Source organism: Lynx rufus, unplaced genomic scaffold (assembly GCF_022079265.1).
Source record: "Lynx rufus isolate CCGP_SWC_20201006 ecotype Redwood Valley unplaced genomic scaffold, mLynRuf1.p SCAF_7, whole genome shotgun sequence".
NCBI classification, from domain to species: Eukaryota; Metazoa; Chordata; class Mammalia; order Carnivora; family Felidae; genus Lynx; species Lynx rufus.
Genome location: NW_025814889.1, coordinates 120,728,734 through 120,753,598, shown reverse-complemented (window position 1 = coordinate 120,753,598; position 24,865 = coordinate 120,728,734). Strand labels below are relative to the sequence as shown.

General features: G+C 39.5%; 1 protein-coding gene across 3 annotated transcripts in view; it reads left to right on the top strand.

Moving 5' to 3' along the window:
• The first annotated feature begins 320 nt into the window (after window positions 1-320).
• BLTP3B (bridge-like lipid transfer protein family member 3B) overlaps window positions 321-24,865 on the top strand; it is a 109,990-nt gene continuing 85,445 nt past the window's right edge. Inside the window, exons 1-2 of one of the 3 annotated variants that reach the window (XM_047067421.1) lie at window positions 322-569; window positions 13,754-13,884. Coding sequence is in view for 2 of the 3 variants with exons in the window: in XM_047067422.1 (XP_046923378.1) it covers window positions 526-569 (44 nt within the window). In the remaining variant the exon portion in view is untranslated. Of the gene's footprint in view, window positions 570-13,753; window positions 13,885-24,865 lie in introns of all 3 variants that reach the window. The other 2 variants (XM_047067422.1, XM_047067420.1) reach the window with 2 other exon arrangements.

Here is a 24,865-nt window from a genome sequence, read left to right as displayed (position 1 = left end):
GCAGTTTGTGGAGTAAATTATGAAAAATGAAAGACGAGTAGGATGTGGAAGGAACACTTGGTGATGGAGACCGGAACAAGACCAGAGAGTGGAGAGGGAGGGCTGTAAAGCGCAAGAAGGTTCCGGGACTGGGAGTCGAAACACCCAGTGGCGTCAAGGGAGCGGAGGACGCACGCCCAGCCCCGGGCAAGGGTGGCGGGGCAGCACCCCTCCTGCGCCTGCCAGAGCCCGCCTAGCTCCGCCCCGCGCGGAGTCCGCGCCGCCCCGCCCTCCCCCAGGTCGCTTAGGTGATGCTGCAGCCAAGATGGCGCCGGCGGCAGCCACGGAGGCTTGAACGCGATGCTCCCGGTCTTCCGCAGCAGCGGCGGCGGCTGTGGCCTCGGCCGGGGCGTCCGGTCTCTCCCGGGCGTGAGCGCTCAGGCGACTCTCCTCCGGCCGGGTTAGCCCGGGTAACGAAGAGGCAGCCACGAAGAGAGGAGGCAGTGAGAACCGCAGAAAGAGAGCGGCGCCTCCTGCCCCGGCACCATGGCTGGGCTCATCAAGAAACAGATCCTGAAGCACCTCTCCAGGTCAGCAAGAGCTTCGGGTGTCGGGTGGGGGCCAGTCCGCCTCCGCCCTAGCCGGCACCGGAGGTTGCTTGCAGCCTCGGGGGCGGCGGGGACTGGCAGCCGTGTGGGAGGCGACTCTTGAGCTCCCGGATCCAGCCGAGGCTGGGTTCGCCGCCCCGATCTCCCGTCGCCTGCGGCGTCCGGCGCCGGCCTCGCGAGTCGGCCCCTTGGACGGCTTCTCCCCAACCCCGCTAGCAGAGGAGCGTGGAGGGCGGCCGGGGGAGGCATCGGGCTGAGATCGTTCCCCCACGCGGCGTCTGGGGGCGTCCCGGGGACCCCGCTTGGGTGGTCCTGTGCGGAGGCTGGGGTTGATTTTTGTGGCAGCGTGAACCCGAGCTCGGTGCTCGGCTCCCTTCGGGGCAGAGCGGTTCCGTTAACCGAGGGCGTCTGGAGCAGTGTGGACTCTTTGGGCTGAGGCTTGTCGTGTCCGTGAAACGTTAACCTTGTTATTTTCTGAATTCACCCCCACCTCGCCGGCCCGCTCTGATGCATTAGAGGGTGTGCCTGTTTGCACAGTTAGGATTTGTTTTAGGTAAATAGCCAGAGTTTTCAGCTTTGGCAAGTTCTTTCTGGAATCGTTTTAGCTCCACATCATTCTTGCAAAAACAGTTTTTTGCTTTTTAAAATTTGAGGTCTGTGAATTCAGGGATTCAACATCTGCGGTGATAAACACAATACTTGTCATTCTTTCCATTTCATAACGCGGTTTTAGTCAGAAACATGACTCAGTAAAGCTGGCAGTTTGTTACTTCTGGCTTCTCCATATTTGTCTCAAGACACAGGCTAAATGTGGGATCTTGTTTCCAACTTGTTAACAGCGAATTCAAAGCACTTGGTTATGGCCCTTTTCTCTGTTATTAGTAAGTTAATGATATTAGGAGAGAACTTGGGTATACTGGTATGTTTATATGGTAAAGACAATTCTTGATTCTCCAGATCATTGAGTACCACAGGTTGTATTTGGGGGAATAAAATCAATATTTCTGTGAATCAGCAAATGTTTCCTTTGCTTAAAACATTGAATAGAATGTAACATCGTTTTTTAAAATATAGCAAATTATAGCAGCATTTATGAATATACATTTCTGAATATTAGCATTAATTGGAAAGTTTTTATGTTGTACCTTATGGTCCGGTACTGAATTACCTTGTTTTGGAAAAGTTTTATCTTTGCCTTTTAATTATTATTTAGGTAACGTCTGACTTATCAGATGTCCTTCAGCCTTTGTCATACTCTGTTTCACGAGAAAATTCAGAACTACAGAAAATGATTTGTCCTCTTCCTCTTCCAAGGATGATGGTACATAGCTAGTTTCATTCCAGGTGCATGGGAGAAAAGTTAATTCAGTCAGTGAGTGGCTTAGGGCGTTAGTTTAATTCTCTTGTAGAGCTCTAGTTGAGAAAGACTCTTAAAAATTAATAGCAACGGTGATGGCTTACTTCACAAAAGAGACCACGAATACACATTCAGAATTAGGTTCTTAGTACTTTTTAATCTGTATGATCTCTAATAGCTGTGAGGTAATTAGTAATGATATTTTCAGAGGTGAGGGTTTTTTTTTTTTTTTCACCTTTGCCTTTTCTTTCTTTTTTCTTTCTCTTTCGACTTCGAGTTGACACACAATGTGAAAAAGTTTCAGGTCTATAGCATAGTAATTTGACAACTCTATCGGTTATGCTATGCTTACCACAAGCGTAGCCACCATCTGTCACCATCCAGCGTTATCACAGTACCATTGACCGAATTCCCTATGTTGTGCCTTTCATCTCTGTGATTTATTCATTACATACTGGAAGCTTGTACCTCCCACTTCCCTTCACCTATTTTGCCCATCCCCCAGCCTTTACTTTGGCAACCATCAGTTTGTTCTTTGTATTTATGGATCTGGTTCTGCTTTTTGTTTGTTTTCTTCTTTAGATTACACATATAAGTGAAATCATATGTTACTTGTTTTTCTCTGGGTGACTTATTCCACTTAGCATAAAACCTTCTCGGTCCATGTTGTTGCAAATGGCAGGATCTCATTCTTTTTTATGGCTGAGTACAGAGATGAGTTTTTGAAACACTTGATTTTTTAGTTATTTCATATTTCAAAACTTAACTGAGATAAATGAAGAGTGTCAAATTCATATTCTTGGTTAATGTATTAATCTTACTGCTATTACTGTTAACTCTTAAGAAAAATAAAGTTTCTTATGAATTTAAAGGACAATAGGTGAAACGAGATGGATATTATAATAAATTACAGTTATTCAAGTAGTGATGAACTTTTGAAATTACTTGGGTCAAGCTTAATTTTGCAACTTATTCAGTAATAAAGATGTCTCTATATTGATATAATAATCGGTGGACAGTTTAATAATGTTTAACAGGAAATAGAACAACACATTACCTTCCAATAATAGACATTGCTTATGGCCAGTGGATGCCCCTCATGACATCTTCTCAAAGGAGGCCTTATGTGACCACCCTTCCCATTCTTCTCTGCCCATATATATGCTTGGTCTTTGTCTTCTCCACTTGAATGTAAAACTACATGGTGGCAGGGAGTTTAAGTCTAGCATAACATAGGCACTCAACAACTTTTTTTTTTTTAAATAAATGGCACCAAAGCATTGACTTTCCCTCACATTTTCTTAACTAAGACTATATGCCACCAATATTATCACAGGTATTGAGTATGACCACTTTCCTTGTGGTTTGAGGAGGCAGTGGGTAATTGAATCATTGAATAAATATGCCTTTGTTGTCCTGGAAAGGAAGGACTAGGAAAATGACCCTTTCTATATGGGGTCTTCTAATAAGGAAAAAGACTATATAGAAACCAACAGGAAAAAGAGAATACTTACTCTGAGCCTTGAGATTGAAGTATGGTGAAATTTTAACAGTAAAACCAGTGTTGGTGTGCTCAGGTCATGATCTCACAGTTTGTGAGTTCAAGCCCTGCATGGGGCTCTCTGCTGTCATCTGGGAGCCTGCTCTGGATCCTCTGTCTTCCTCTCTCTCTCTGCCCCTCCCCCACTTGTGCACACAGGTTCTCTCTCTCAAAAAATAAACTTAAAAAGTAAAATAATGTTTAAAAAAAAAAAGTGTTACCCAGATATAGGAACTTGAGACTCTGGTATATGAGAAAAGTATAGAAGAGAAATTATTAAAAAAAAATTTTTTTTTAACATTTATTTATTTTTGAGAGAGAGACACGAAGCGTGAGTGGGTGAGGGGCCAAGAGAGAGGGAGACACAGAATCTGGAAGCAGGTTCCAGGCTCTGAGCTGTCAGCACAGAGCCCATTGTGGGGCTCGAACTCACTGCCAGATCATGACCTGAGCCGAAGTTGGATGCTCAACCGACTGAGCCACCCAGGCGCCCCTAGAAGAGAAATTCTTAAGAGATTAATAAATGCTTTAAGAAAATGCTAAACTATTTGAGAAGTGTTAAGTCTGTATACTTGTCCCTGCCTAATTGTTTAGTTTGTAAACCAACTATGTGTTGCATTGTTAATGAAATTGGTTATGTACTTGGAACGGATCTGAAACTGAACAGAGAGAGAGAGAGCGCGCACAAGGGCAAGGCCGAGAGGGCAAGGAGTATGTGGGGAGGGGGGGTTGAACTAGTTACATTTTAAGAGAAGTGAAACAGGAAAAGTCTTTGAAGAGAAATTACAGTGATCTTTCATACTATAACAAGCACAGAATATATTTTGGAGTCTTTTCCAGGAGAGGATTTTTCCCCCAAGGGAACGGAGAGTTCTAAAGAAAAGTTATAACAAATATAAGAAAGGAAATAAGAACAAAAGCTACCTTTCAAGGCCTCATTATCTGTTAATGTGGCATTTGTACTTGTATGCTAGAGCAAAGGAGAAGAGGAGGAACATAGAAGCTGGAAGATGGAAAATAGTATATTTAAGCCAGGACCTGAAAAGGAGTAGGGAAGATTCAGATACAATGCTCCTTCTCCTGGGGTGCCTGGGTGGCTCAGTCAGTTAAGCTTCTTTTTTTTTTTAAAAAGAAAAATTTTTTTTCATTACTTATTTTTGAGAGAGAGCGAGAGAGAGAGAGAGAGAGCGAGAGAGCATGAGTAGGGCAGGGGCAGAGAGAGGAAGACACAGAATATGAAATAGTCTCCAGGCTCTGAGCTACCAGCACAGAACCTGATGTGGGGCTTGAACTCACGAACCTAGATCATGACCTGAGCTGAAGTCAGATACTCAACCGACTGAGCCACCCAGGCGCCCCCCCCCCACCTTTTTTTGGGGTCAGTTAAGCTTCTGACTCTTGGTTTAGACTCAGGTCATGATCTTGGAATTTGTGGGTTTGAGCCCTGGCTGGGCTCTGCACTGATAGAGCTTGGGATTCTCTCCCTCTTTCTGCCCCTCCCCTGCTTGAGCTCTCTTTTTCTCTCAAAATAAACAAACTTAAAATGCTCCCTTTTCCCTTCTCCCCCCCACCCCCCATGCTTTCCCTTTGGCTTATACCAACTTGTGCTGGACACAAGGTTTACTGGACGTGAGAGCCCGGAAGACGGACTTTGACCACACATGGGTGGAGTCTTTGTATAAAGTTTAAAGCTGTGGTTTTCAATTAGAGGTGATTTTGCCCCTTAAAGGACATTTGGCAATGTCTGGAGACATTTCCTATTGTCACAACTTTTTTTGGGGGGGTGTAGAGGCCAGGGATGCTGTTAAACATCCTGTAGTGCATAGCACAGTCCCCACAACAAATAATTATTTGGCCCAAATGTCAATAGTTTTGAGGTTGAGAAACTGGTTTGAAGTATACAAATGTGTCAGATGATTGAACTAAGGTACTGTGCTACTTAAGGTCATTTTGTCTGCAAACAGCAAAAACCTCCAACTTAGGTAATAAGGGAAATGTAACAGAAAGCTTCTGGCATGGGTCACAAAGTGTGGGAAAGGCAGGACCTTAACTAGCTCCTAAAACCTCATTGGATAAGATAATTCTTTGTTGTGAATTGCTGCCCTGTTTTTGTAGGATGTTTAACAGCATCTCTGGTCTCTACCAGATGCCAGTAGCACTCACAGCCTTGACAATGAAAAATTCTCCAGGCATTGCCAATTGTCTCCTGAGAGTAAAATCTCTCTCAGTTGAAAACTACTGCTTCCACCTCTCACAACTCCTAATCTGTGATCTTTCGTGTCAAGTTTTAGATTCTTGGGGGAGAGAATTTGTTTGGCCCACTTCTACTTGCCCGTGGATCAGTAACAAAGATAAAGGGTCATAAAGCAAAGATACAGTCATAGGGAGCCCTATTTTGAGTCAGGTTTGCAGTTCCATTTGGTGTCTTTAATAGACACTGAACTAAATTAGATTTCAGAGGGTCTTATTTGCTATATAAAAGAAATTGAACTTCATCCCAGGAGGTGACTGCTAATAAAGAATTCCGGACAAAAGAGGGACATGATCATTAAAAATGCTTGGTTATCAGTTTGGTTTTTGCAATCCAGGGTTCATTAGCAGTCAACTGGGGTGGAAATATAGAGTCTGTAGAGGGTCTCTGTTTAAGTGGAAAAGTAATGTATTAGAAGGATATCAGTACCCGCAGAATTTATGGGCCATACTTGGAAAGGGATTAGATCCAGGCCAGTTCCAAGGATCTAGGTAGGAGAACCCACTGGATAGTCTCAACAAGATATGTTCCCTAAACTAAGGGGAAGGAGCAAATAGAGTGGTTTGAGAAGATTGTTGAATATTTGGAATATTTGTTAGGGAGATTAGGAATAGTCGAACACTTGCCAGATCTTGTGACTGAATGGCAAGGTGATAGAGAGTTTAGGGTGCCTCACAGTGTATTCGTGGACTAACTTAAACTATGTGGGGGAGAAAAGGGGGAAGCAGTAGCTGATAGTCTGGAAAGAACCATCAAAGGATTGGAAATTTTATCTGGTGGGAGAGCAGTTGAGGAAAACAAATGTGAGAACTGGAAGGATTGGGGGTTTTGTCTGAAAGTGTCATATTAAAGTTCAAAATTTTAGAGGAGGATTAGACCTAGTTTAGGGCAAGGTATTCATTAAGGCCATGGAACTGAATTGCTGAAGAGAAGTTAAGGTGCATATAATTGGAGATGATTACTGCTAGGTCTGGAATCATTCCTGAATTAAATATTCTTAAGAGGAAACACAACATTATTTAGACTATCATATTATTTTTCGAATGATAATTTTGTATACTTATTGATGGGGTAATTACATCGTTCGCTTTTATGGCAAAACTCAATAAATAATTTTGAGAGTTTATGTTTATCATATCCTTGAATGCTAGGCATTGGAGATACAAAGATGGGTATGACACGGTCTCACCTCTTAGGAATCTTCAGCAATTCCTATCTGGGTATAGGATCACTAAATATAGCTGATTTCTAGAATTTTACTGCCATATGAAATTTGCGAGGTTTGATTTACTTGGATTGGTCAACTGAGAAAAAAATAGAGTTAATTATTACCTTTTAGGATTAGAAATAAATTTACTTTGTAAGTTTGGTGATTTTTTTTTATTTCTGATTAAAAAAAATTTTTTTTAATCTTTATTTATTTTTGGAGAGAGACAGAGACAGAGTGTGAGTGGGGGGAGGAACAGAGGGAGGGAGACACAGAATCTGAAGCAGGCTCTAGGCTCCGAGCTGTCAGCACAGAGCCCAATGCGGGGCTCAAACTCACAAACTGTGAGATCATGACCTGAGCTGAAGTCAGACGCTTGACCGACTGAGCCACCCAGGTGCCCCAGTTTGGTGACTTTTTTAAAAGTAATTTTTAGTTACTTAAGTTGACAGTATTTAAAAAAAAATAACCTCCAATACTGTTGATTTTGACACTAGATATGTAACAGTTGTTTATTTAACAAATATTTACTAAGTGCTACTTTGTACCAGGTACTAGTCCATACTGCTGTGGCAAGAATCCCTGCCCTCAGTAGAGTTTACATTTTAATCAGAGGAGGCTGATAATAAAAAAGTGAAGGACATTGTATCAGTTTGTGGCAAGTGCTATTTTAAAAAATAACACAGTGGGGGGTGGGGGGGTGCCTGGGTGGTTCAGTCTAAAAAAAAAATATAACAGAGGGTGCCTTGGGTGGTTTAGTCAGTTAAGCTTCCAACGTCAGATCAGGTCATAATCTCACAGTTCCATGTGTTCGAGTGCTGCATCAGCTGCTCTGCTGTCAGTGTGGAGCCCACTTCAGATCCTCTGTCCCCCCTCTTTCTGTCCCTCCCCCACTCATATTCTGTCTCTTTGTCAAAATAAATAAATAAATAACTTAAAATTTTTTTTTAGATAACACAGGGAAAGTGGATAGGAAGTGCAGGGAGGTAGGGATGGAGTTTGCAATTTTATTTATTTTTAATGTTTATTTTTGAGAGAGAGTGTGTGTGCACGTGAGAGGGGCAGAGAGAGAGAGGCAGACACAGAATCTGAAGCAGGCTGCTGCCAACACAGAGCCCGACGCAGGGCTCGAACTCACGAACCGTGTGTGAGATCATGACCTGAGCCAAAGTCAGACGCTTAACCCGACTGAGCCACCTAGGTGCCTGGAGTTTGCAGTTTTAAAAATTTTTTTTTTCAACGTTTATTTATTTTTGGGACAGAGAGAGACAGAGCATGAACAGGGGAGGGGCAGAGAGAGAGGGAGACACAGAATCGGAAACAGGCTCCAGGCTCTGAGCCATCAGCCCAGAGCCCGACGCGGGGCTCGAACTCACGGACCGCGAGATCGTGACCTGGCTGAAGTCGGACGCTTAACCGACTGCGCCACCCAGGCGCCCCTGGAGTTTGCAGTTTTAAATCTGGTGATCAAGAAGTCCTAATTGAGAAGGTGGTATTTGAGAAAACATATGAAAGAGGTGGTGGAAGCAAATGCAAAGATCCAGATGTGGAAGATTGCTTGTCACTTTTGAAATATAGGCCACCAACATGAGTGAAGTAGAGTGAGGAATGAGGGAAGATGAGGTCAAAGAGGAAATAGGGCCAGACCTTGTGGGGCCTTGTAATGACTTTGGCTTTTACCCTGAGTGAGGTTGGAAGCCGCTGGAAGGCTTTGAGCCAAGGATCACTCTGCAGCTATGTGGGAAATAAATAATAGGAGGACAAGGGCAGAAGCAGGAGTCCAATTAATAGTGTTAACAAGGGGCGCCTGGGTGGCTCAGTCGGTTAAGTATCCGACTTCAATACCATGCTGTCTTGATGATGACAGCTTTGTAGTAGAGGCTGAAGTCTGGGATTGTGATGCCTCCTGCTTTGGTCTTCTTCTTCAAAATTCCTTTGGCTATTCGGGGCCTTTTGTGGTTCCATATGAATTTTAGGATTGCTTGTTCTAGTTTCGAGAAGAATGCTGGTGCATAGGGGCACTTGTACCCCAATGTTCATAGCAGCACTCTCAACAATAGCCAAATTATGGAAAGAGCCTAAATGTCCATCAACTGATGAATGGATAAAGAAATTGTGGTTTATATACACAATGGAATACTACGTGGCAATGAGAAAAAATGAAATATGGCCTTTTGTAGCAACGTGGATGGAACTGGAGAGTGTGATGCTAAGTGAAATAAGCCATACAGAGAAAGACAGATACCATATGGTTTCACTCTTCTGTGGATCCTGAGAAACTTAACAGGAACCCATGGGGTAGGGGAAGGTAAAAAAAAAAAAAAAGGACGTTAGAGTGGGAGAGAGCCAAAGCATAAGAGACTGTTAAAAACTGAGAACAAACTGAGGGTTGATGGGGGGTGGGAGGGAGGGGCGGGTGGGTGATGGGTATTGAGGAGGGCACCTTTTGGGATGAGCACTGGGTGTTGTATGGAAACCAATTTGTCAATAAACTTCATATAAAAAAAAAAAAGTATCCGACTTCAGCTCAGGTCATAATCTCAAGGTTCGTGGGTTTGAGCCCCTCATCGGGCTCTGTGCTGACAGCTCAAAGCCTGGAACCTGCCTCAGATTCTGTTTCCCTCTCTCTGCCCCTCCCCCACTCGTGCTTTGTCTCTCTTTCTCAAAAATAAACATTAAAAATAAATAAATGTGTTAACTATCCAGGTGAGAAAGGGTTTGGCTTGGACCTAGGTCAATGCAGTGGACTTATTGAGATATAGTAAGGTTCTAGATGTATTTCAAAGGTAGAGCCACAGGATTTTCTGACAGATAAGATGTGGCTTGAGAGAGAAAGAGTGGTCATGACATGAACAACTGACAAGATGGAGTTGCTGTTAACTAAGTAGAAGACTGCAGGAAGGGCAGACTTATGGTAGAGGGCTGAAGAGTTTGGTTTTGGATGTATCAATTTGAATGCCTGTTAGATATCTGAATGGAGATCCCTTTTATTTGCAAACTGATTTAAGACTACACATTTTATTTTAGTCTGCTCTTCTGTAAAATGGAAGTTTATGCAGAATGACCTTCAAAGACCCAAGGAGCCCTAAGACCAAGAAAAACACCGCAAGTTCAGCTTGATGGGAAATAGTTTTATTAAGGGGACTTATGGACAGAAGCATGTCTTGGGTGGCTGCAAGGCGGGTAGATCTCCACACCCCACTTCCTGTAAAACCTGCTTTTATAGCTCTAGAGGCTGGGGAGTACATACTAGGAGACCACCAGGGAGGAAACTGAGAGAATGGGTATGTGATATAGTCAAACTTCCAGAGCAGATAAAAAAAATGTTGTGTATCTGAAGGATGTACTTAAGGGTGCTGTCAAACAAAAGGAAAGAATGAGGGTGGGGCCTATTATCAAGAAGGCTTCAGATCACAGAGCAGTCATCATGGTATCAGTATGGTTTATATGGCTAGTGGCACCAATGCCAAGTGTTTTGTGTGTGGTTGTGCTTTGATTCATACCGTGCATAATTACAGCGAAGTGCATTGTGAAATGAATTTTAAGGGGTAGACTTTATTATGTTGTATTTTTTGTTAAGCACACTATGTAGAGGTACTGAGCAGGTGCCCATTTCTTTCACACTAATTTCCAACTAAAACCAGATATTCTTCGAAAGTTAGTTTCAAGAGATTGATTTGCAAACATTAGTTGAAAGGGGACGTGGATGCCTGGTCCATTGGATGTTGTAATATTACCATTCTAGAATCAGAATGGGTTTGTTCCATTCCCTGAGACAAATTATTAAAATGCTGAGATTTGTGATTTGCCCAAGGTTTGACAGGGTAGTGTTGACTGGTTAAGTCACTGATCCAGTAGCCTTTGAATTTGATTATTCTATGCTGCCTGCTCAGGCTGATGTTCCTAGCTAACAGTTTGCTTTTCTTTTACTCAATTTTCAGCATTTATTTACTTATTTTTAAATAAATAATTTTTTTAATGTTTATTCCTTTTTGAGAGAGAGACAGACAAAGCTTGAGCGGGGGAGGGGGACACAGAGAGGGAGACACAGAATTTGAAACAGGCTCCAGGCTCAGAGCTATCAGCGCAGAGCCCAAAGCAGGGCTCAAACTCATGAACCGTGAGATCATGACCTGAGCTGAAGTCTGACACTCACCCGACTGAGCCACCCAGGCGCCTCTCAGCATTTATTTATTGTAAAATTTCAATCTTAGTATTTTGTGGTGTTTCACCATCCTGTTGCAGTATCCTTTAGGAGATTCTTTTATTATTTGGGAATTTTTTGACTCTGTAGTCCTTTGAAGCTTGGGAAACATAGTCTTTTGACTTAGCAATTCTGTGACATTGGGAAAGCACAATTTCTCCATTTCTTTATACTTGCATAATTTTTTTGCAATATTTCTTTTTGCAATATTACACTTTGCCTTAGTACTGCAGTTTCCAATCTAAACATTTCCTTAGTAAGTTGATCTCTTATGAGTTCTGTATGTACTATAGTCTGCATATTATATTGCATATATTAGGATGAATAATTTGATATTTCTGTTAAATATTGGTATTTAACCAGTTGGTATTAGTGACTGAGCTCAGATGAACGTAAGTAACAGGTGGAAGACTTCATGAGTATTTCCATGAGTGAAATATGAGCAGTTATCACATCAAGACCAAGTTATTAAAACAAAATTGAGAGCTGCAGCAAATATGATTCAGGATATAATAATTATTGTTTATTTTTTCCAGACATTAGATTTACTGTTAGTCTGTCTGTTGATTTATTTTGAGATTTCTCCAAGCCAAAATGAATGTTATATATAAATTTTGAATCTCTAGATTAGTCTATTCTTTAAGACTTAATTTTAGCTATATGTTTATGTACTCTTTTCTACCCAAAAATACCATTAAGAGAGAGCTCTCTGGCTTCTTTTTGCCACTGCTAGCATAGCATCAAGTGTTGTTTTCCTCTACTGTCATGTCTTTGTAAACCTTTTGTTTTTGTAATTTTATTGTTAGGAATTAATATTTAGAGAAATACCAGAAAATTACCAGAAAATTCAGAAATACCAGAAAAATTCAGTCATTTTTAAATTTGGTAAAACTGTACTGTTAGATGTTAAATTCAGTTTCTGTTCCTAAGTTTTCTTCTGCTATGATGCAACTTCATATATAAGCTACACTATAAAAAAGGGGCATCATAAAATATGATTTATATTATTTTTAAGATTATAGGTATAATTATTCCCACTGGTAAGTCATTTATTTATTCTTTCTACCAATACTTAAAGAGGATCTATTAGATATATAATTAAAATTAAGAATCTAGAAATGCCTTCTGAAAACAGTATGGTAGATGAGCAAATAGAAATCAAGGTAAAAAGTGAGTCTTAAGAGAGAGGCACAAAGTACTATATGCAACTTTAACAGAAATATAGACATTGAGACAGACAGAGGTGGTCTAAGTCCAGAGAAACTTATAAAGAAATAAATAAAAGCACACAAACAACAGCATATCATATGTGATATAAAATGGATAGTTATTAAATCTGTTTGCTTGGACAGTGGCATGTATACCAAGGGAATATTTAAAGCAATCATTTAGAGAAGTTAAGGATACTTTAGACCTTAGAAACTTGACTGCAATTTTTTCCCACTATTTTTCAATACCACACTTTTTCTCCCTTTTTTGTTTTTCACCCATCTTTTGTTGTCTTATTTACTGCAGCCAGATTGTCTACATTCCTTCCTGACAGGTCACCCTCTTGTGCTTCATTTTACATGTACATCTTACACAGGCAGCTTTAACTAGGCTAGTCTTCCCTGGTCTTTTTCATTTTTTAACTCCTTTAGGTCTTAAAATATATTGTTTTATTACAATAAAAGTTTTATGCCTTTAGTTCTACAGATTGTCGTCTCTGTTTATTTTTAATTATTATTACTTTTTTAAAAGTAGACTCCATGCCTAGCAAAGGGCTGACCTCAGGAGTAGCATGCAGGTGCCCCCTAGATTGTCCTCTCTTTAAGCACAGAATCACCCTGATAGACTGAATTCTGACGGCAGTGATTATACTTGTCTTATTCGCTGTTGTACCTTTGGCATCTGCCACAGTACTGTTGTATGTAGTAGTTGTTCAGAAACATTTTCAGCTGACTGGAGAAGAGATTTATATTACTTTGGCCTTCATAGAATACACAGGATATATAGGTTGCCCCAAATACACTTTTGGCAGATGACTCACACCCCAAAAATTTAAAGTAAAAACTTTTTTCTGATAAATACGGTAGTTCTCTGATTTGCTTTTTAGTATATATAGATATAATTTATTGCCAGATGTCTCTTTGGTTTGTGGGTTACTTTTCATAGCTAACTTTACTCTTTGGTATTCTCCATTAAATGGATTGAGGATTACAATTTTAAGTGGGTTTTTTGGCAGTTAAACTAATTTGGATAAATTTGTAAATCGCTTGTCTTTTAGAGTGCTTGTCCTAATTGGTTTCATTTGATGTTTAATTATACAGTTCAGTCTTGTATAACTTTTGTACAATAGAGCTATCTCATTTTTGTTAATATTTTTAATATAAAAAAATTTAAAAATATTTATTAGAGTAGTAGTAATACCAGTGGTAGAGAGAATGAAGGAAATCATAAATGGTTAATTTATCTTAGAATTTAAGCAGTAGTATTATTCCAGTGTGAAATACAACTGTATTTTTTAAAAGTGCATCACAGCTAAATATTTTTATCATATCATTCCTTTCCTCTTCCTTCCCTTAAACTTGCTCCCTCCTATGTCCCCTGTGTACCCATTCCCTACAGCGATCCCTGCTGGCTGTGGTGGAGATTGGTGTGCTGTGAATTTCCTAATCAAGGAATCTAAGAAACCCTGGCAACTGACTACTTGCTTTCACCAGGAATAGGGACCTTTTGTCTGAATTTCCTGCCCTCAGGTAATACCTCTATTCCCCATCATTTTGGGTTTCTTTTTTCTTTTTATAAATGCAAGCGCTTATTATGCCCCACATAAAGATACTTTGAGAGTATTTTCTAATTCTTACTGTATTAGTCATAGTGATCCCCCCCCCCCCCCCCCCCCGTGTAACTGCAGGCTCATGCAATTCCTCTCTTAGAATGTCTTTTCTAATACATGAGGTTTAGCAATGCACTTAGAGTTATAACCAAATCTTTCTGTTGTTAAAAGAAAGTTTTATAACTTAGAGTTAGCTATTTGGAAATAGTAATTAGCATTTGATGTAGTCTTTCATGGGTGAGATTTCATAGTCTAATGTAATTAATGAGGTATGAAGGTTCTTTTGATAAAGAGAATGTTTTCATCACTTTTCTTATTGAAGAACTTGAGTTTATTTTGTGTATTTAATGTTAATTGTAATCTTTATCAAACAGGTTTAAGTAAGTCTCAGGAATAGCAGTGAAAATAGAATTCATTTCTGAGGAATGTAAGGGCTTGTCACCCCATTTATTCCTTCTCTTCTCACCTACCCGTTCTAAAAATTTATTATCAGGGGAAGTATGTTGTAAAACCAGATACATGGAAATGGCACTGAATTTCTTTCAAGTTGGACTCAATGAAAAACCTAGAAACATATCATTGAACACTTTTAGTGCCTGGGAAATTTATCCACAGAAATAATTTGAACCTATTCTAAAAGTCTAGTAAGAAATTAGTAATTAGAGATTAACCATGATTGAGGCTCCTGGCTGGCTCAGTCAGTGGAACACGTGATTCTTGATCTCAGGGTTGTGAGTTTGAGCCCCACGGTAGGTGTAGAGATTACTTAAAAATAAACAAAAAATCCTTGGGGCTCCTGGGTGGCTCAGTCGGTTGTGTCCAACTTCGGCTCAAGCCATGCTCTCCTGGTCGCAAGTTTGAGCCCTACATCAGGCTTTGTACTGACAGCTCAGAGCCTGGAGCCTGCTTCAGATTCTGTGTCTCTCTCTCTGCTCCTCCCCCACTCGTTCTCTCTTCTCTCTCTCTTAAAAGTAAATAAACATTAAAAAAATCCTTAAAAAAAAGATTAACCATAAGCAGAATTACCTAGTTACCTAGGAGTAATGTGACATTTGATAAATTTACTGGCCATATGTTGGCAATTGTATGGATATGATCAATTAAATATTGTTTTCTAATATTCTTGTTTACCTTGATTCTATGCTATCATATAGGTATCTGGATCTAAACCAAAATTGCCAAGGGAAAGATGTCAAGCTTTAACCTTAGATAGACTGTTACGGAAACCTTTGTGATTATCTCTAGGATATTGATAGTTAAGGATATTGTTTATAAAATTTTTTTTTTCAACGTTTATTTATTTTTGGGACAGAGAGAGACAGAGCATGAACGAGGGAGGGGCAGAGAGAGAGGGAGACACAGAATGGGAAACAGGCTCCAGGCTCTGAGCCATCAGCCCAGAGCCTGACGCGGGGCTCGAACTCACGGACCGCGAGATCGTGACCTGGCTGAAGTCGGACGCTTAACTGACTGCGCCACCCAGGCGCCCCAAGGATATTGTTTATAAAGGCATTCAAAGATCGTTCTGATTTTGTATATAGTTCTAGTAAATCCCCTAAGACCTTTGTTACTGAAGTATAGTCATAGCTGTAGTCCTTTGCTTTTTTTAATAATGATTTTTTTTAAGTTTATTTATTTTGAGAGAGAGAGCCTACGAGAGCAGAGGAAGGGCAGAGGTAGCGAGAGAATCCCAAGAAGGCTCTACGCTGTCAGTGCAGAGCCCAACATTGGACTTGAACTCATGAATCTTTTTTTTTTTAATGTTTATTTATTTTTGAGAGAGAGAGCACAAGCCAGGGAGGGGCAGAGAAAGAGGGAGACACAGAATCTGAAGCAGTCTCCAGGCTCTGAGCTGTCAGCATAGAGCCCAATGCAGGACTTAAGCTCACGAACCGTGAGATGATAACCAGAGCCAAAGTCGGATGCTTAACTGACTGAGCGACTCAGGCGTCCTCCAACTCATAAATCTTGAGATCGTGACTTGAGCTGAAGTCAAGAGTCAGACGCTTAACTAACTGAGCCACTCACACACCGCCTTTGCGTTTCTTAGATTACACTTTAACATACCTTTTTTGGCCTGATTTGTGCTTAGCTTATTGAAGATGAGGTGTTATGATTTACACCACATTGTTTATTCAAGTCACCTACCAAACTTAATTCCTTTTTTCTCTTTATATTCTTATTTTAATCATTTATGATGCCTTTTTATTTAAATAACTCATAGATTTATCTTCTTTATCCTGAATCTAGTACATAGTAGACTAATTGGCACAAAGTAGATACCAGTAAGACTCGAATGTCTCTTTTGTTATGACCCAGATTTAACTCAGCATTTCTTACATTACTCTTGTAAATAAGAGTAATACTTCTGGTCTAATACTTCTTTATTCCATACTTGGCAATGTTACTAGACATACCTTTCCAAAACACTAATTTTATTATTTAATTTCTTGTTAAATTTTTAAGAAATATTTATTTGAATTCTAGTTGGTTAATATATAGTGCAATATTGGTTTCAGGAGTCGAATTCACTGATTCATCACTTATATATAACACCCAGTGCTCATCACAACATGTGCCCTCCTTAATACCCATCACCCATCTAGCCCATCCCCCACCTGCTTGTCTCCATCAACCCTCAGTTTATTCTCAATTCTTAAGAGTCTCTTATGGTTTGTTTCCCTCTCTTTTTTTCTTTTATTCCCCCTTCCCATATGTTCATCTGCTTTGTTTCTTAAATTCCACATATGAGTGAAATCATATGGTATTTGTCTTTCTCTGATTGACTTACTTTGCTTTGCATAGTAGTACACTCTAGCTCCATTCCTATCCTTGGAAATGGCAAGATTTCATTCTTTTTTTTTTTTTTAATGTTTATTTATTTATTTGAAGGGGGGGAGGGGCAGAGAGGTGGCTGGGAGAGAGACAATCCCAAGCAATTTCTGTATTATCAGTGCAGAGCCTGACTTGGATCATAATCGTACAAACTGGGAGGTCATGACCTGAGCCAAAATCAAGAGTCAGACCCTCTACCGACTGAACCACCAATGTGCCCCAAGATTTCATTCTTTTTGATGACTAATGTTCTATTATACACACGCACACACACACACCATGTCTTCTTTATCCATTCAGCAGTTGATGGACATTTGGGCTCTTGCCATTATCTGGCTGTTGTTATTAATGCTGCTGTAAACATTAAGGGGCACGTACCCCTTCAAATCTGTATTTTTGTACCTTTTTGGTAAATACCTAGTAGTGTAATTGCTGTGTCATAGTGTAGTTCTATTTTAGCTTTTTGAGGAATGTTCATACTGTTTTCCAGAGTGGCTACACCAGTTTGCATTCCTACCAACAGTGCAAGAGGGTTCCCCTTTTTCCACATCTTTACCAATACCTGTTGTTTCTTGTACTGTTAATGTTAACAATTCTGGCAGGTGTGAGGTGGTATCTCATTGTGATTTTGATTTGTATTTCCCTGATAATGAGTGATGTTGAGCATCTTTTCAATGTTTTCTTTAGAAAGTGTCTATTCATGTCTTCTGCCCATTTGTCCCTGGATTATTTGGGTTTTTTTGGGTTTTGAGTTTGAAGTTTTTATAGATTTTGGATACTAACCTTTATCAGCTATGTCATTTGCAAATATGTTCTTCCATTCTGCAGGCTGCCTTTTAGTTTTGTTGATTGTTTCCTTTACTGTGCAGAAACTTTTTATCTTGATGAAGTCCCAATAGTTTATTTTTGCTTTTGTTTCCTTTGCCTCTGGCCACTTGTCTAGTAAGAAGTTTCTGTGGCCAATGTCAAAGAGGTTGCTGCCTGTGTTCTATAGGATTTATTGGTTTCCTGGCTCACATTTAGGTCTTCAATCCATTTTGAATTTATTTTATTTTATTAAAAAAATTTTTTTAATGTTTATTTTTGAGAGAGAGAGAGAACATGAGTGGGGAGGGGCAGAGAGAGAGGGAGACACAGAATCTGAATCAGGCTCCAGGCTCTGAGCTGTCTGCACAGAGCCTGACATGGCATTCAAACTCAGGAACTGTGAGATCATGACCTGAGCGGAAGTTGGATGCTTAACCAACTGAGCCACCCAGGTGCCCCTTGAATTTATTTTTGTGTATGGTGTAAGAAAGTGGTCCAGTTTCATTTGTCTGAGTGTCACTGTCCAGTTTTCCCAACAATATTTGTTGAAGAGACTGGTTTTCATTGGATATTCTTTCCTGCTTTGTTGAAGAATAGTTGACCATATAGTTAATCGTGGGTCCATTTCTGGGTTTTCTGTTCTGTTCCATTGATCTGTGTGTCTGTTTCTGTGGCAGTACCATACTGTCTTGATTACTACAGCTTTGTAATATAGCTTGAAATCTGGAATCATGAAGCCTCCAGTTTTGTTTTTCTTTTTCAGGATCATTTTGGCTATTCAGGGTCTTTTTTGGTTCTACACAAATTTTAGGATTGTTTGTTCTGGCTCTGTGAAAACTGCTGGTGGTATTTTGATAGGGACTGCATTAAATGTGTAGATTGTTTGGGGTAGTATAGACATTTTAATAATGTTTGTTCTTCCAATTCATAAGCATGGAATGTTTTTCCATTTCTTAGTGTCCTCTTTAATTTCTTTCCTGAGTGTTCTGTAGTTTTTAGGTATCAGGTCTTTCACCTTTTTGGTTAGGTTTATTGCAGGGTATCTTATTGTTTTTGGTGCAATTGCAAATGTGATCAATTCCTTGATTTCTTTTTCTGCTGCTTTGTTATTGGTGTACAGAAATGTAACTGATTTCTGTACATTGATTTTATATCCTGTGACTTTGCTGAATTCATGTATTCTAGCAATTTTTTTGAGTTCTCCATATAGAGTATCATTTCATCTGCAAATGGTGAAAGTTTGACTTCTTCCTTGCCATTGTGGATGCCTTTTATTTCTTTTAGTTGTCTGATTGCTGAGGCTAAGACTTCCAGTACTATAATAAATAGTAATGGTGAGAGTGGACATCCTCGTCTTGTTTTTGACCATAGAGGAAAGGCTCTCAGTTTTTCCCCATTGAGGATATTAGCTGTGGCTCTTTCATATGTGGCCTTTATGATGTTGAGGTATGTTCCATCTATCCCTACTTTGTTGATGGTTTTTGTCAAGAATGGATGCTGTATTTTGTCAGAATCTTTTTATCCATCTGTTGACAGGATCAATGGTTCTTATCCTTTCTTTTATTAATGTGGTGTATCAGTTGATTGATTTGCAGATATTGAGCCAGCTCTGCAGCCCAGGAATAAATTCCACTTGATTTTGGTGAATACTTTTAATGTACTTTTGAATTTGATTTGCTAGTATCTTGTTGAGAATTTTTGCATCCATGTTTATCAGGGATATTGGCCTGTAATTCTCTGTTTTAGTTGGTTCTTTGTCTGATTTTGGAATCAAGGTAATGCTGATCTCGTAGAATGAGTTTGGACGTTTTCCTTCCATTTCTATTTTTTGAGACAGTTTGAGAAGAATAGGTATTAACTCTTCTTTAAATGTCTGGCAAAATTCCCCTGGGAAGCCATCAGTCCCAGGGTTTTTGTTTGTTGGGAGATTTTTGAATATTGACTCAGTTTCTTTGCTGGTTATCTGTTCAAAGTTTTTATTTCTTCCTGTTTCAGTTTGGTAGTGTTTAAGTGTCTAGGAATTTGTCCATTTCTTCCAGATTGTCCAGTTTGTTGGCATATAACTTTTCATAGTGTTCTCTTATAATAACTATATTTCTGTGGTGTTGGTTGTTATCTCCCCTTTCATTCATGGTTTTAATTATTTGGGTCCTTTCTCTTTTCTTTTTTGATAAGTCTGGCTAGGGGTTTACCAATTTTATTAACTCTTTTGAAGAACCAGCTCTTAGTTTTGTTGATCTCTTATACTGTTTTTGTTTGTTTGTTTGTTTGTTTGTTTTTATATCATTTATTTCTGCTCTAATCTTTATTATTCCCCTTCTTCTGCTAGCTTTATGCTTTATTTGCTTTCCTTTTCTAGCTCCTTTAGGTGTAAGGTCAGTTTGTGTATTTGAGACTTTTCTTGCCTATATTGCAATATACTTTCCCCTTAGGGGGAAGCAGCCTTTGCTACATCCCAAAGGTTTTGGACCATCTTGTTTTCATTTTCATATACTTCCATCTATTTCATATTTCTTTTTTAATTTCCTGGTTAATCCGCTCATTCTTTAGTAGTATGTTCTTTAATCTCCATGTATTTATGGTCTTTCCAAATTTTTTCTTGTGCTTGAGTTCAAGTTTCATAGTGTTGTGGTCTGAAAATATGCACGGTATGAGCTCAGTCTTTTTGTACGTGTTGAGACCTGATTTGTGACACAGTATGTGATATATTCTGGGTAATGGTCCATGTGCATTTGAGAAGAATGTATATTCTGCTTCAGGATGAAATGTTCTGAATATATCTGTTAAGTCCATCTAGTCCAATGTGTCATTCAGAGCCATTGCTTCCTTCTTGATTTTCTGCTTAGATGATCTATAAGTGGGGTATTAAAGTCCCTTACTATTATTGTATTATTAACAATGAGTTAGTTTATGTTTGTTATTAATTGATTTATATATTTGGGTACTTCCAAGTTGGGGGCATAAATATTTACAATCATTAGATCTTCTTGATGGATAGACCCCTTATTTATGATGTAATGCCCTTCTTCGTCTCTTGTTATAATCATTGGTTTAAAATCTCATTTTTCTGACATAAGATAGCTATTCCAGATTTCTTTTGATGTCCATTATCATGATAGATGGTTCTTCATCCCTCACTTTCCATCTGCAGGTGTCTTTGGATCCAAAATGAGTTTTGTAGGGGCACCTGGGTGGCTCAGTCGGTTAAGCATCTGACTTCACCTCAGGCCATGATCTCTCAGTTTGAGCCCCGCGTTGGGCTCTATGCTGACAGCTCGGAGCCTGGAGCCTGCTTCAGATTCTGTCTCCTTCTCTCTTTGCCCCTCCCCCACTTGCACTCTGTCTTTCTCTCTCTCAAAAATAAATAAACGTTAAAAAAATAAATGAGTTTTGTAGGCAGCGTATAGATGGATCTTTGTTTGTTTGTTTGTTTTTTTTAAATCCATTCTGACACCCTGTGTTTTTTGATTGGAGCATTTAGCCCATTTACATTCAGAGTGATAATTTAAAGATATGAATTTAGTGCTATTGTGTTACCTGTAAAGTTGGTTCTGGTGATGTTCTCTGTTCCTTTCTAATCTTTGTTCCTTTTGGTCTTTTTTCCCCCCAACTCAAAGTGTCCCCCTTAAAGTCTCCTTTAATATTTCTTGCAGGGCTGGTTTAGTGGTAATGAACTCTTTTAGGTTTTTTTTGTTGTTTGGTAAACTCTTTATCTCTCTTTCTATTCTGATTGCTATGCCTTGTTGGATAAGGTATTCTTGGCTGCATATTATTCCCATTCAGCAGTTGAATATATCCTGCCTTTCTCTTCTGGCCTGCCGAGTTTCTGTGGACAGATCTGCTGACCTGATCTGTCTTCATTTGTAGGTGAAGGACTTATTTTTCCCTTGCTGCTGTCAGGATTTCTTTCTTCTCTGTATTTTATGAATTTGACTATGATATGCCTTGGCCTTGGCTGGCTTTTATTGAATTTAATGGGAGTTCTCTGTGCTTCTTGGATTTTGATGTCTTTGTCTTTCCCCAGATTATGGATGTTTTCAGCTATAATTTGTTCAAATAAACCTTCTGCCCCTTTTTCTCTCTCTCTTCATTTTCTGGGACTCTTATGATGCAAATATTAATTATGTTTTATAAGTTGCTGAGTTCTCTAAATTCACCTTTGTAATCTATTACCTTTGTTTCTCTTGTATTTCCAGCTTCATTATTTTCCATAGTTTGATCTTTATCACTGATTTATTCCTCTGCTTCATCCGTCTTTGTTCTTGTGGCATCTATTCGAGTTTGCATCTCAGTTATAACATTTTTAATTGACTAGATTTTAGTTTTTTTATGTTTGCAGTAAGGGATTCTCTAGTGTCTCCTATGCTTTTTTCCAAGCCCAGCTAGAATCCTTATAATTATTGTTTTATTCTAGTTCAGACATCTTACTTACATTTCTACTGATTAAATCTCTGGCTGCCATTTCTTCCTGTTCTTTCTTTTGTGGTGAATTCCTCCATCTTGTTATTTTGGAGGTCAAAAAAATAAAATAAAAAATAAATTTAAAAATTAAAAAAGAATAAAGGAAGTAGATCCTGGATGTGTTTTGGTCTTCTTGTTAAGAGAAGCTTGATAGGAAAAAAAACCCAAAAGATAATAAAATTTAAAGTAATTAAAATTAAAATTACTCTTTCTATATACAAAACAAAAAACAAAAATAAAACAAACTCAAAGGAAGTTAGATCCAGTTTCCCCAGGAGCTGAAGCTTTGCAGCACTCTATGATCAGTAGGCTTGGTGCCTCTGAGAGGCTTGTGCTGGTCATCTGAGGGAAGGGGCCTGCTGCTCTGATTCTCTGGTGCACTTGCCCAAGTGGAGATGGTGTCTGCAGGGTGCAGGTGGGCAGAGCTTGGTGTAAGTGGTTCTGGTCTTCATTCGGTGGTGCTGTTTTTGTCTCACTGAGGCCCACCACTGCTGGTTGACGAGGGGTAAATATTGCTTCGCCCCACTCTACCATCTTTAGATAAGGAAGCCCATGCCTGGCACTCCCTAGGAAGCCTTCACAGATGAACAAATTATTGCCCCCCTGTGTCCCCGGCTTCCATCAGATTTCTGCCCTCACCTTTTGTCTGAGCTGTCCACCTGTCAGCATTCCTGTGTTTTATCTCCTGTGAGGCTGGGTTTCAAAACTACACTTCAGTGAATCCAGTGGAACAGACCCACGCTGATCCTTTGGGGGAGGGTTTTGCGGCCATGTATCCTGTGCTGGCTTATCCCAGAAAACAGTTGTGCCACAGCACAGTGTTTGGATTTTATGGTAACTTGTAAAACACAGCCAGTGCCAGGGTTTGCTGCTCTCAAGCTGTGTCTTTGTTCCCATGCCAGTGAATGGGGTAGCTTGATGGTGCCAGCAGGGTCCTTTGAGTGCAGAGAGGCTGTATCACCTCTACCAAATGCAATCTAAGCAGGGGAACCGCTGCTTCTCCTGCACTCAGGAGATCCTGAGACTGCCTAGCCAGCTTCTAGGGCTCCACCCTCTTTCCCCCAAGCAGTGTTAAGCGTGACCCTGGCAACAGCACTAACTTCTCAAACTTCATACTCTGCGCTCGACTGTTTATAAAAATTGGTAGTATTTACACCCTCCCCTTTTTCCCAGTCAATGGTTTTGGGGAACAGTTTTCGTGTGCAGGTCCCTGTGCATGTTTTCACTTTTTTATTTTTATTTTTTTTGCTTTTTCTCTCTTTTTCACTCCTCTCTCTGCGATCTGTGCTGTCTCCTCTGCTGCGGCTGTGGCACTTTTCTCCCCCAGATCAACTCTCTGCAACGCCTACCTTCCATGGGTCATTTTTTCTGCTTGTAGACTTGCAACTTTGTTCTCTAAGACCTCTGATTGATTTCTTGGGTATTCAGAATGATTTGATATTTATCTAGCTGTGTTCAAGGTAGGAGGCAAGCTTAGGGTCACCCTACTCCACAATCTTAGCTTTCTCCTCAAAGTCTTTCATTTTTTTAATTGAAATATAATTGACACACAATATTCCATTAATTTTAGGTGTACATCATAGTGAAATTTATACGGTTCATTTTAAAACGATCCCACAATAAGTCATCATCTGTCACCATACAAAATTGTTACAATATTGTTGGCTATAGTACTTATGGTGTGCATTACATCCCCCTGGCTTACTTATGTTGTAACTGGAAATATGTACCTCTTAAAATCCTTCACCTATTTTGCCCAGCCCCCAACCCCTCTCCAGTCTGGTAGCTTGCTTCCTACATCTGTGAGTCTCTTTCTTTTTTGTTTGTTCATTTGCTTTGCTTTTTAGATTCTACATATAAGTCAAGTCCTATGGTATTTGTCTTTGACTTCTTGTAACATAAAACCCTCTAGGTCTATCCATGTTTTAAATGTCAAGATTTCATTCTTTTTTATGGCTGAGTAATATTCCATTGTGTATATATACACCACATCTTGTTTATCCATTCATCTATTGATGGACAGATTGCTTCCTTCCCTTGGCTAATGCTACAGTGAACATAGATGTGCATATATCTCTTTGAATTGGTGGTTGTTGGTTTTCTTGGATAAATACCTAGAAATTTAATTGATGGATTGTGTGGTAGCTCTAATTTTAATTTTTTGAGGTGCCTCCATATTGTTTTACATAGTGGCTGCACCACTTTACATTCCTACCAACAGTGTATGAAGGTTCCCTTTTCTTCACATCCTTGCCAAAACCTGTTATTTTTTGTCCTTTTGATAATAGCCATTCTGACTGGTATGAAGTGATATCTCCTTGTGCTTTTGCTTTGTATTTCCCTGATGATTAGTGATGTTGAGCATCTTTTCATGTGTCTGTTGGTCATTTGTATGTCTTCCTTAGGAGAATATTCAGATCCTTTCCTCATTTTTAAGTAGGTTTTTTTTTTAAATGTATGTATTAAGTTGTGTAAGTTCATTGTATATTTTGGATATTAATCCCTTATCAGATGTATACTTTGTAAATGTCTTCTTCCATTCAGTTAGGTTGTTTTTTATTTTGTTTAGGGTTTCTTCTGCTGTGCAAAAGCTGGTAGCTTGATATGGTGCCATATATTCATTTTACCTTTTGTTGCCCTTGTCTGAGAAGACTGGTTCAAAAAAATATGAGTAAGACCAATGTTAAAAGGCTTATCATCTGTTTTCTTTCCCCCCCTAGGGATTTCATGGTTTCTGGCCTCACATTCAAATCCTTAATTCATTTTGAGTTTGTTTTTGTGGTCCAGTTTAATTTTTT